Source organism: Halyomorpha halys, unplaced genomic scaffold (assembly GCF_000696795.3).
Source record: "Halyomorpha halys isolate HHAL.00 unplaced genomic scaffold, Hhal_1.1 Scaffold407.1, whole genome shotgun sequence".
NCBI classification, from domain to species: Eukaryota; Metazoa; Arthropoda; class Insecta; order Hemiptera; family Pentatomidae; genus Halyomorpha; species Halyomorpha halys.
The window spans coordinates 434,835-448,793 of NW_027106991.1; the positions used below are offsets into that span (position 1 = coordinate 434,835).

At 28.3% G+C, this 13,959-nt stretch overlaps 1 protein-coding gene across 3 annotated transcripts in view; it reads left to right on the forward strand.

Annotated features, from left to right (window-relative positions):
- The first annotated feature begins 3,128 nt into the window (after nucleotides 1–3,128).
- LOC136794995 (phospholipid scramblase 2-like) overlaps nucleotides 3,129–13,959 on the forward strand; it is a 23,913-nt gene continuing 13,082 nt past the window's right edge. The window contains exon 1 of one of the 3 annotated variants that reach the window (XM_014423124.3): nucleotides 3,129–3,225. In XM_014423124.3, coding sequence (XP_014278610.1) covers nucleotides 3,219–3,225 — 7 coding nt within the window. In that variant the 5' untranslated portion in view covers nucleotides 3,129–3,218. Of the gene's footprint in view, nucleotides 3,226–3,717; nucleotides 3,881–13,959 lie in introns of those variants that run through there. The other 2 variants (XM_067045334.1, XM_067045336.1) reach the window with 2 other exon arrangements.

The following is a 13,959-nucleotide window of genomic DNA, read 5'->3' on the forward strand; positions in this document are numbered from 1 at the left end:
GGTATATATAGGTATATTCTCAATGCTTGATACAGACAATCCCTCATTGTGAAATTGAGGGTCAGAAAGAGAAAGAGATTGGTGGATTAACATTGATTTTTTGGTGATAAGGATGTTAGGAAAAATAGTTGAAGAGTCTGCCAGAATAGAAAGGTTTGATATATCAATTAGTGGGTAGGGAGTCATCAAAATTCCTGATGACAAGTAGGTCAAAAAAAGAGAGGGAATGGTCAATTTCACGTTCAATAGTAAACCGAAGAATTTGGTCCAAAATCCTTGTCCTCAATCCTGACAGAATTGAATAATAATGAAAGCTTTATTAATAATTTCATAGATGTAGCAGTGCTAAATTGGTACGTTATATATATAGTTTTCCTAGTTAGCACACATTGTCCTTAGTTTGGCATTTAAGGCATTTATCAATTTTTTGAAAAAAATAAATTTTTACAATCATTTTGATTTTCACTTTTTGTTGGTGTTAACCAATTTCAATAATAGAAATTCTAGACTTTTTCTAAAAATTTTTTAATTTAAAACTTTTTTTTACAATTTTACAATTTTTTTTTTTGGAAATTGCTAAGAAGCAACATTTTTACTCATTAAATAATGAACTAATCTGTTTAATCAACTGATAGAAATTTTCTGTTAACATATACCTAAAGTAGTATAATTTAAGTTGTAACAACGCATTTTATTTTTTTAAAAAAGCAAAATTTTGTCTTCAAATTCTATCCATATTTATTTAAACATTATCTATAATAATAGTTCTACTAAATGCCAACAGGTAGCAGCACAATCAAGAAAGGTAGAAAATAGTAGTAGTTGTGACCGCAAGAGGCTAGCACCATCCAAAGAGCCCTTTTCTGAGTCAAAATCCAGCACGAAAAATTTATTTTTTAACAGGAGATTAGGAACTTACAGATCACTCAATCAAACCACCCCTATCCGGCCCTGATGAAATTTTTAAGCTCCTGTTATATCCTACTCTTCAAATAGAAAATAAAACATTCCTAAGACTTTAGAATGGTATCAACAGCATCTTCACCAAGAGAAAATGTCTCTTGATGGTGCTGTTGTTTTCTGGATGGTGTTGTTGTATCAGGTTTTTATGCACACAGAATGCATTCTTTTATTAATTCAAGTTTATTTCTGATCTAGGGGGATCGAAAAAAAAATCTGGATTCTTAGTGTTTGTTGTACGTAGTTTTAAAAACAAGGAGCTCTGAAAGAAAAATTAATTTTTTTTTTAACAGCCCATTAGCCCCAAATAGCCCATTTAATGATTTTTTATTTCCGAAAAGGAAAAGCCGCTGTACAGACAGTTATCAAAATTGGCAGTATGTATGGCGATGATGCCTTAGGAAAAAGCATGGACCGTAAGTGGTTTGCTCGGTTCAGAACCGGAAATTTTGACTTGGAAGACGCAAAGCACTCAGGTCGTCTTTCAACTACTGATGATTACGAAATTCAAGCATCGGTCACAGACAACCCTCAACGCGGGATATCGCAGAAACGCTTAACATATCTTATGCAAGTGTCTCAAATCATTTGAGGGCTGCGGAATATGGTTCTCGAAGTGATATATGGCTTCCTCACAATTTGACGGAAAAGAATTTATTGGACAACATATCCATTAGCGATTCCCTCCTGAAACACAATGTTAATGATCTATTTTTAAAGAGGTTGATAACTGGGGATGAAAAGTGGATCCTGTACAGTAATATTTTGAGGAAAAAGTCCTGGGGAAAACGAAATGACCCGCCGTTAACTACTCCAAAAGCATGATTACATCCAAAAAAGGTTATGCTGTGCATTTGGTGAGATTGGAAAGATGTCCTTTATTTTGAGCTCCTCCCGCCCAACTATTCTATTAATTCTGCAGTATACTGTGCCCAGTTGGAACAATTAAAGAATGTGGTCGAGCAAAAGCGTCCAGCGTTGCCTTATCGTAAAGGCATATGTTTTCCATCACGATAACGTCCGTCCTCACGTGTCTTTGCAGACTCGGCAGAAATAATCGGAGTTCGGCTAGGATGTGATTCCCCACCCATCCTATTCACCAGACCTGGCCCAACATTTTTTCACTTATTTCGGACCCTTCAAAACTCTCTTGACGGGAAACACTTTAATCAGCCCAAGCACTGCAAAACGCACATAGAGGAGTTCATTTCGCAAAAATCCGAGAATTTCTGGGAGGAAGGAATTAAAAAATTACCTGAAAGATGGCAACATGTAATATATCAAAACGGGCCCTATATAATTGATTAAAAATATTTACAAGAATCTGAAGTTTCTATTGAAATCACTAGTAAAAAACGCTACCAACTTATTTTACAACCGATACATTATTTTTAAATGCTCTGTCATAGGTTTTTATACCAGTATCTTTAAGTTTGGGAATACCAGTACAAGAATAAGAGAAAAATGTCTTCTTGGTAATAATGTGTTATTCCACCTCGAAATAATCTAGGCAAATAACAAATTACTATTTAAAACAGATAATAAAAATTACATAGTTTTACACCACTATATTTATTTAATAGTCTTTACAATCTTCACATTTTACTTTTTTATTGATATTTTCTTTTTCTTCACTAAATATATCTTTATTGAATCCATTGTTTTAATTTTTTTCATGTATTGTATTGCATCTATCTTGCCATTGTATTTATCTTAATTTTATTATCTATTTGTCTATGTTTTTTTTTTTTAATTTATTACGTATTCTATCATTTAATTTCTATTTATGTTTCCTTTATTATAATGATAATAGTTAAAATTATTAATTATTATTAAATTATTAATAAAATTATTAATTTATTGTCATCATATTTACATATAATTTTTATATTTTAATATTTTTTTCTTGTGTTTGTATATGGTATTTGTATATGTGGTACATATATGGTAGGAACGTGACGGTCGTGCGGGTTTGGGCGCAGGTTCCAGTGCGTTCGGTTCGATTCCCATCTGGGGCAGTTAAACATTCATTTTTCGACGGGCTCGAAGAATGATTCTTGACACTTCCAATTCCGCACTTCTGGTTAGTACGCGGCGGCAACCTTGGTTGCTGTTGGAAAAAAAAACCACAAATCCACTTGCTGGACTTGTTCCCCCCACCAAATACCAGTAACAGTTCATCTATATGGTACCATCATCTTCCCCCACTCTAATTTCATCCCACTTCTTCTTTTACCATTTATCATCTGTCTCTCAGCATGTCAGGTGGGTGATTCTGATTTGTTCATTATTTATTTATTATTTTATTTATTTATTCTTTCTTGATCTTTATTTATTCTGATGTTATATATTATTTCTTTAGTTATCTGTGCTTTTTTTTTTATTTCTCTTATATCTACTCTTCCATTTTTACGAGTTATTACATCTCCTGTCCATTTTAAATCTAGTACTCAGTTACTTCTTTTTTACGTGTACTTATTGTTATACATCTGATTTTTATATAATTTTTCATTTATATTTACATAATTTTTAATCCCACCTTACTAACTTCATTATCATTATATTATCTTACATTTCGAACATATTTTTAGTCATTTTTACCTTTAAAAAACTAGCAGTTAAAATATAAAAATAATTTGTAATTAATGTATTTAAAATAATCTTTTTTTTTTAATCTAAGTAACTAACCAAGCAAATATATTTTTTAAATTTTTTTGGATCTCAATTTGATTCTGAATTTGGCTACTTTCAGGTTCATTCTGTCAGTTCCACCTATATTTTCATTTTAGCGCTTGGTGAATGAGTTACTGAAATTTTCTTCTGCTCAGTGAATGAATGCTTTCTGATATTGGATAATTGAAATATGTCGTTAGACACAACTGTGACTTTGGAATTATCATTCCAGTAGCAAATAAGTAAGGTATTATCACATAGGTTGTTTTAAATTTTTCGATTAGTTTTCTCCAAATTAGAGCCAGGACACTTTACATTACATTTAGGACACTTTACAATACATTTACACTTTACAGTGCACTTCACAATAATACCAATTGTGAAGATGTAAAATAATTATTAGCATAAATGGACCAATAACCAACTTTTTGACCTTCTCGGCAGGTCTTTATATGGACTTAATGAAAAGCATAGAAAACCTTGTAAACTATTTATATATAGTTGATTTTCAGATAATAAACAATTTTCTAGTCACACATAAATAAAATTACTTCCAAGGGAGATTATACATCCGTGTTGGCTAATGTTGTGTTATTATTTGGTTAGGAATACAAGATAACTTTAAGAAAATTATATATAACGATAAGTTAATTTATAAGAGTATAGAAGTTAAAATAAATAGAATAAAATATTAATAATAAATACAGTAATGAATAATAAAAACAAAAATGTATTGCTGGATTAATAACAGACTAAATAATTCATTAAATAAAGTGATATCAAATGTAGTAAAAGGAAAAGAAGTAATGAGGAAGGAAAGGCAAGATAAATAAGGCAGGATGAAAAATGAATCATGGGTATAGATAAAAGTAGAAAAATACTAACCTCGAGTCTACTTTGCAGGCAGAGAACTAAATAAAATTTAAATTTATATTTTATTCCTGATAATCCTCATGCACCTGAAGAGAAGATGGCCTCAAGGCATTATATTGTAAAAATGTTTTTAGAGTGCTACCAATGGGTTGTTTCTCTACATGCCTGTATCATACCATTATCATCTTACTTAAAATTTACTTGTTGTATTTTATGGACAGTTGTAAATGTCAATAAGTAAATAAAACAAAAAAAAAATTATATTTCATCTTATATTCTCATCATCATATTTTGTAATAATTTATATCTTGTTTATTCATTTCTGATGAAGATTTTTTAAGATGAAGAGGATCAAAATGTTGGTTTTTAATAATGTAAATAGTATTTTATTCTATCTGGAGCCTCTTTCCCACACCATCAGCTTTAGTCCTGTTGGTCTTTAGCAATTTTTATGAGGCTAATGTAGACCTCAAAAGGAACAGAAAAGTTCATATAGACAATGGTCTGATTTTCAACAAAAAAATATAAAATTGATATTTTATGTTTTTTTAAGCAAGCTACATTTCTTTTCTTTTTTTATCTGTAAACAATAAATAAATTACTATTTAAGTTAGCTAATTATAAATTGCAACATTCTAAACTAGACGGAATTTTCTTTAAGTAAAAAATATAATTAATCTTTGTTAAAACCATTTAAAAGGGGCTTACAAGCATCTAAGTAACCCAAAGTTTTTTTTTTCATAAAATCCTGAATTATTCAGATTTTTGTTTTTATCTACCCCCTACCAGACTGCAGATTTTCCAATGTTGAAAAAATTATCCCTGTTTATTAAACTATAAGTAAAAAGATGAATAGCATGTGAAAATATCCAACATATAAGTTAATAAATAACAAGCCCTATCTTAATTAATAAAGAAATTGTATTTACAATTTAAAATAGCTTAGAGGAAATACAATCAAGATTTCTTGGAAATCGCAAAGAGGAAATACAATCAAGATTTCTTGGAAATCTAAAAAAAAATGCTTTATCCCATTGCTTCCAGATAGACTTCTAAGATTTAAATTATTGGTAGATAATTAGTAATTGCTGGTAGCATCAATTTCTTTACATCTTTTTTCAGAAATTCTTCCTTCTTTTTTTTTCTTACCTTTTATTTTTCCTTATCCAAGTCTTCACTTCCTTAATATATTGTCTTTGTTAGAGAATAAAGTAAGTATATCTTTGGAATATATCAATTTCTAAATAAAACCAAAACTATTTTGTCAAATGTGCCGCTACTAAAGCAAAGCAGTGTATGTAAGTATGTGTATGTTTAATTGTTAATATACTAATAGCCACGTTAATTTCCATTTTTATTATTGTTAGTTATAGTATTCTTTGTATTTTTATTTTTTGTGGATTTTCAATATTTGTTTAAGCACTTAGCTTTTTATAAACATTTGAAATTTAAAAAAAGTATAATTTCAATCAAAGTAAGATATATTGTCCTAGTTATAATCTATTTTACATTAAAGGCACTCCTTTAACAGCAAATACTCGTGTAAAATATAAAATTTTAACAAAAGACGAAATTCCAGTGAACAATAAGAACTATCGATATTCACAAATATTTCAAAAAGAAGACAAAAGACAAATAGACGAAATGTTAGAACAACAAATTATTCGCCTTTCTTTTTCGTCTTACCATTGTTCTATGTAGGTAGTCTCTAAAACATTAGACCTATCTGGAACAAAAAAAAAACGGAGAATTGTTATAATTGTTGAAATTAAACGAAAAAACTATTGATGACAAATATGCTATTTCTAACATTACCGATCTTTTAGATAAATAAAGAAAAAGTAATTACTTTTCTACAATAGATTTAACCAGTTCATTTCACCAAATTTTAATAGATAAAGAAAGCATTCCTAAAACTGTCTTTTCTATTGAAAACGGTTGTTTTGAGTTTTTAAGACTTCCAATTGGTTTAAAAAATAGTTTTCCAACTTTTAAGAGAGTACTTAATGATAGCATTATACTCATGGGTATTCCAAATTGTGTCGCGTTTCTCGACCATATAATAATTAATAATACAACCCTTCAGGAAATTTGTAAATTTTAAAAAATTAAGAGAATCAAATTTAAAAATGAATTCCGATAAAACGGAATTAAAAAAAAAGAAATTGAATATTTAGGACATCTTGTCACGCCAAACGGAGTTAAGCCTGACCGAATAAAATAATTGTAATAAAAAATTACCCGTTACCGAAAACTACCAAACAAATTAAAGCTTTTCTAGGATTGCTTGGGTACCACCTCCGTTTTATTCCAAATTTTGCGCGTTTAACAAACTCTTTGACCCGTTGTTTAAAGAAAGGAGCTAAAATTAACACCGCGGATAAAAATGATTTAGAAAGTTTTGAAACGTGTAAAAATATTTTAGTTAACAATTCTGTTCTCCAATATCCAGATTTCAACAAAACCTTTTTTTTAACTACGGGTTCCTCGAACTGAGAACCCTATTATCGCAACCTCGAGATCAATCATTATCGCAACCTCGAGATAAAACAAGAGCCGGAAAGAAGTCAGTTATTTCTCCCCAATTCTTGATTACTTTAATGAAAACTATGTATAATTACTAGTCAAAACTGATGAGTCTGCCAAATATAGGTAAGGGGAATAAAAAATGGCGGCTATTTCAAACCTTAAAAAACATTAATTTTTCATTCGGAGCTTTATACTTTAAAAACTTCCAACAACACTAAAAAATCTAAAAGAATATTATTTAAAGAAGAGTAAATTTGCTGAAATATTAGCCCTAATAGAGCTATTTACGTCCAATAGCTCTCGAGATATAGCCTTTTAAAAAGCAAAATTTCATAAATATGTACTAAAAAGATTAGTAGTTACCTATTTTATTTTGAGAAATCTATATCTCAGGAACTATGTGACGTACAGATGTCTATTAGCACTCAAATTAAAGCTAGTGTAATAATAAAGAAGTTTATGAACTTTATCTTCGTAGGAGTAGTATTTTTCATGATATTTGCTAAAATAAATTGATTTATAGTTGTTCGGACAATAAGTTTGATTTATGAAAAACTTCATTTCAGACACCATTGGACGCACACTTGTCTGCCAGCGCTCAAATTGAAGCTAGTTAAATTTACTACAAAATAGTTAATTATGTTTATCTTTGTAGGAGTAGTAGTTTTTATAATATTTGACAAAATAAACTCACAAAATGTTAATTTCTAGTTGTTCGTATAAAATGTTTGATTTTTGAAAAATATATCTCTAGACCCATAAGAAACATATGTCTGCCAACACTCAAAATAAAGAAAATTTAACTTAATATAAAGTAGTTTATGATACTTATCTTCGTAGGGGTAGTAGTTTTTATGATATTCACGTATGAATATAAATTTGGCAAATGAAAATTTGTCCGAACACCTATAAATCAATTTATTTTAGCATATATCATGAAAACTACTACTCCTATGAAGATAAACTACTTTATAGTCCATTAAACAAGCTTTAATTTGATTGCTACTAGATTTTTCAAAATAAATTCACCGACTACTGATCTTTCAGTACGTTCCATACAACATTTTTATGAAATGTTGCTTTTTAAAAGGCTATATCTCGAGAACTATTGAACACAAATAGCTCGATTAGGGGTTACATTTTAGCAAATTTACTCTACTTTAAATGATGTTCTCTTAGATTTTCTATTATTCTTGGAAGTTGTAAAGATATAGAGCTCCGAATAAAAAATTAATTATTTTTAACGTTTTGAAACAGACACCATTTTTTATTCCCCCTATCTATATCTAGGCAGACTCATCAATTTTGACTAGTAATTATTCATAGTTTTCATTAAAGTAATAAAAAATTGGGGTGAAATAACTGGGTTTTTTTCTTCTCTTGGGCTCTTGTACTAAGATCTATTATTATCGCATACGGACGGGATGTACCAGTCGCGTACGCAAACCGAATTCAAAATGACACAGATGGACAAACAAATTTAATGGATGGCTATCACGTTGGAAAAACTAATCACAGAGGTTCAGAAGAAATTTTTAATAAAATCAAAAGATTGTACTATTGGCCAAATATAAACAAAATAATTCAAAATTATATTAACAATTGTGAAATTTTTGTAGTTTCAAAACACGAATCCTATAAAACCTAAATATAATATGATTCAAATTCCATTGAAACCATTTGAAATAGTTCACGTGGATACAATAACTTTAGAAAATAAAAAATATTTAACCTTAATCCATACTTTTCCCAAATTTGCTCAAATATTAAATTAAAAAATGTACTTATAATAACACAATTAATTTTATCACTAGGCTTATTCCCATCGAAGTAATTTCTGGACATTTAGATATTGATACCTCTTTAGTAATAGATTTTAATAACCAAATTATAAATGATGTCGCAAGACATAAAGAAAGAGTAAAAATTTTGCATGGACAAAATAATCGTAAAAACCAAGAAGTGAAAGAAAAATACATTGCTAGGTTAAATAAAAACCGTGAGGAATTGCCAGAAAATATACCTGAAACTGTATAAATAGTCAACTGGCAGCAAAAATCTAAATTAAAAAATATTAATTAAGAAACAAAACGCATAAAACAACGGTTATTAATAAATCTCATTTTAACACCAGAGCCAAGATTCATCTCATTAATATCAAACACCCAAAGAAAAAGAAATATTCCAAAAACCCCTGTACCCCTTCAAGCACCAATGGTAGAAAAAGGTAGTAACCAATTCAAATTATGTAACCATACGTAATGTAATGCAAACTACTAATTTTATGTTTTTCGTTTTTAGAGGGATCAGAAAAAAAAAAAAAAAAAAAAAACCAACAGCCCTTACATCAACACTTTGCCTATCTCTTTATCAACCTCACCACATTCCTTTCTAGGACTGCCGCTGTTAATCAACTTATCAACGAGTTAATGTTAAAATAAGCTCATAACGAAAACGTGATAATATTTTTTTTACTTCCTTAATAATTATAAATAATTAATCTTGTGTATAATTAAGAGATATAATACTTCGTTTATGCGAAACTATAATAATATTTTTTTAGGCTCTGAGAGCCTCAATTATAATAACTTAAATATATTTTTTTTATAAATAAAGAAATAATCATACATTGGAGTACCAGGACTTATAATACTTGTTTATGTCAAATGATAGCTATAATGCCTAATTATAAGCTATAAGAGCCTCGATTATAATAACATAGATATTTTTATATAAATAAAAAAATGATTAATTATACATCACAGTATCAGGGTATATGATATTTTTTGATGTCAAAAGATGGCTTTAATGACCAATTATAGAAATAATAATATTTTTTTTTTAGGCTATAAGAGCTTTAGTTATAAAAACATGGATATTTTTATATAAATAAAGAAATAATTAATTATACATCACATTATCAGGGTATATGATATTTTTTTATGTCAAAAGATGACTATGATGTCCAAATATAAGAAAATAAAATGAGTAACGACTCATATTTGGAATAAGTATAATATAAAATGATAATAAAAACTGTAAGTTCAGACGGTATGAACTTCTCAAAAAAACATGTATATAAGTAATTAGATATTATGAGAGATATTAACCTATATATTACATTAGACAACTCTGTAATATATTGGAATTATAAACTTATAATAATGATTCTATATTTTTATAAATGATATAACGTTTATTAATTATTTTTCAATTAATCAAGTTTCTACTAATTATTTTTTAAATATAACAATTAGATTGTAATTAATATACTTTAATTTTTAGGATTAATTACCTCTTTCGACAAAGCAATGATAGACAAAATAAAATATTTTAAAATATAAAACCAAATAATTGAGTAATGACTTGAATTTTATTAGTAATTTAATTATAAAAGTTAGATATAAAATATTCTATAAATAATGATTTCATATTTAAATTTAATGTAACCATTAAAATTTAATATAATACCTAACATAAAAAATTCACTTTATTGGAACCAAAATCAATTTATTCACTATTAAAAAATTATTGGATTACATTCAAATTATTTTATCTCTGATATCAACTATACCTGATAAAGAAACTTAGCTAACCTTTTGTAAATTAAACACACTTTACACATCAATAATTATTACTAAGGCTTTATTTCAAGAATTAGAAAAATCGCTTAACATGATAAGAATACATCGCTGTATCCATTTAAATTTAAATTTTTTCTTGAAATAGAAAGTACAATATCTGTAGAATGTGCATTGTGCTATGTATCTGACGTCAGGGTGCTAATTATCCAAAAATAAGTCAATCAATTAATTTATATTGAGTCCTGCAAAACTATTATTACAATTGGATTCTTTTCTAAACGCCTTTTGTGTTTTTACCAGTTTCCAATTAAATACCTTTATATTTATAAAATGTTGTTACCATTAATTATATAATATAATAATAAGGGGTGGTACTGTGTAATATGATAGTAAGTAAACTATATCAAGGAACAAAGTATTTATTTACATTTACAATATGATTGCATAAAATGAACTTATAAAATGATCGAAATGATCCAGATAATTGGTTTGCCTTAAAATATGATTATTACATTATGACATATTAATAATGTATATATCTGAATGACTGCTGAGTTTGGTGATTCATGCCATGGCATGTAGTAACGTTGGTGTCGTATTTTTCATAAGGTGTGGTATCCAGGTCTCATAGCCCTTCTTAGGACTTCATCTAGTCAAAATGCATCTTGGCCTCTCTTCGGTCTTCTAAATTAAAAGGGGCATTGCCTTTTTGGAATCTTATTTCTCATTGGGTATAAGTAACAAGGCCCACTAGGTGAGCATCTCTCCTAGGTCCTGGGAAGGGGTGGGAACGCACTGCTGATCACACGGTATATCGATCTTTACCTGTGATGGCTTCTGTCCCTTAGGCATGTGGAAAGAAAGGTATGAAAAGCTCTGATACATAAGACCAGTGCGGTACACAAACACAGAGGTCTCCTTTGTTTGTTGGCAAGTATCCCTTCTTGGAGGGCAGGTATCGGTGCAGATGTGGTCTAATTATTTAATGACATTTATCATGTTGTGGGAATTGCTTGATATATAGCAATTGCACGAAAATGAAATTATATATACTTTATCACTACCAATATTCATAGATATTGTTTATAACTTATCTAATTTGTATCCTACACCATCTATTGTGAAAATCATCTAAAGAATGAAATTATAACAATAATAACTAGTTTCAAATATCTCTTAAATATTGTTGTTGTTGTTGATTGTTGCTTAAAGGCGCAAAACCTTCTGGTCATCAACGCCTAAGGGATGATAAAAATAAAAAAATAAAATAATAATAAAATAAATAAATAAATAAAAAATAGAAAAATAAAAAAAAAATTGAAAAATAATTTTAAAAAATAAAATAAAAAACATAAAAATCGAAGAGGAGTTATAATTTATAAAGAAGGCGATGTGCTTTTAAAAATTCAAATACTCCTGTAATTTTAGCTTCCTCATCTGCGAGAGTTTCGGATAAATTTGGGGTCAGTCCTATCCTGTTTATTGTTGGCAAATAGTGTATTGATTAAATATTGATAAATTTTAATAAATATTGATAATAATAAATATTGATAATGAATTCAATTTTTAACTCGGCAAGAGAAGAATTATGTATCACTGTCATACAATGGATAAATCTCATCATAATGAACCTTGTATTCAAGACATTTTACAGAAATCTCCAAGCTCTAGTTGTCTATAAACTCGCCTAGGCCATGTAGAAAATCACTTTGAATTAGTACTGGAAACATCCTACATCCTCATAGCTTTTTATAACCTGGAAGATCTTTGGGTTCAACAAGATGGAGGACACAAGAAATTATCATTTGCAATGAATCTATCTCGTTGAAAGAAACTTGAATAATATTTTGTTTAGTAAAACTGTTTCCTCATCCACTAAAACATATAAACAAACTTTTGATACTCTAACTTCACAGCTTCTAGATACAATTCTAGAAATAAAAAATATAAACTTACACGAATTAAAAACTTCTCACCTTTCACACATGGTAACAACTACAGTTACACACGATTCAAATATGTTACACATCCTGTTTTTATGGATTATTTTTATTTTTGTTGTATTCTTAATAGTCATATTTGTAATCTTTATTTATTATTTTTATAAGACAAAGATTGTAACTCATTTCACCCAAGATGGGGGAAATTCGTGTCGAAGAGGGAAGGAGTTGCATATTAAATTTTACCTTATTTTTCAAATAATATAATATAGCTCTACGAACCCTCTCGTGGGAAATCAACTGTTTCTCATAGACTTGTACACTATATCAAAGTAAGGTTCCTTGAACTAGTGCAGATTTCCTTTGTATACTGTCTGTAATTTATCTCTTAGCTCGCACTTGCTCTGTAGCCCTTCTCAACGCTGGTCCTTTTACTGTTAATGTTATTTTAAACTTTAAGTCTTTTATTTGCTTTAAATGTACAATAAATTTTTTTAAAAAGTCTTTCATAGTCTTCACTACCATAACTTACATATATACATAAAAATTATGAACTTTACTTTGATAACTTGTTATCAACTTTTGACTTGTAAATTAAGATGCAGTATATTCATGATTAACCACCTTTATGAAACTATAGTTTAGCAAAAGTAAAAAGAAGAATTTTTAAGTTTGAAAAAAACTTATTTAAGTATGAAAAATATGGTGGTTATATTGCATTTTTTATCTATTACATTTGCTGTCCATGATTTTGTGTCATAAATTTTGAAAAAAATGTGTTCTGTTTAAACCAAAAAGTTATTTGATTTCTGTAAGCTATATTGAGAGAAAACCTTATGCATGTTACTTAAAATAAACTTTGTCATTCATCATCATGATGAACATATATCACGTTATTCTCATCTATATTTGTGTTATTTAAAAAGAAAAAAAATAGGAGTGGAACATAAGACTACATTTATTCTATTATATTTATATATTTCTTTATTAATTAATTTATTCAATTTTCAAAATAATGATGTTTAAATTATTTCGGATATGATTTGAATTTAATATAACGAGAAGATGCAAAGTACAAAAAGAAGTAGAACTTATTTTATTTATTTTTTTTTAATTCCATAATTTCGGTGTGAATTTCAGTCCTTCTTCAGGACTAAGTACAAATCAAGACGACCATTGTTGGGGAGTTTTTTATATAATAAAATGCACGTTAGCATAACTATGCCCTATCTCAACCTGTGCTGGTATGGTGAAAAAAAATAAATAAAATAATTCTGAATAAGAGAAATATTGTGTAATAAATGAAATGGCCTTTAGTGGAAACTTCTTGAATTTCTTTGTTTAAAAAACAATCTGGTTACATAAAAATATACCTTATACATGTAAGCAAAAAAACAAAT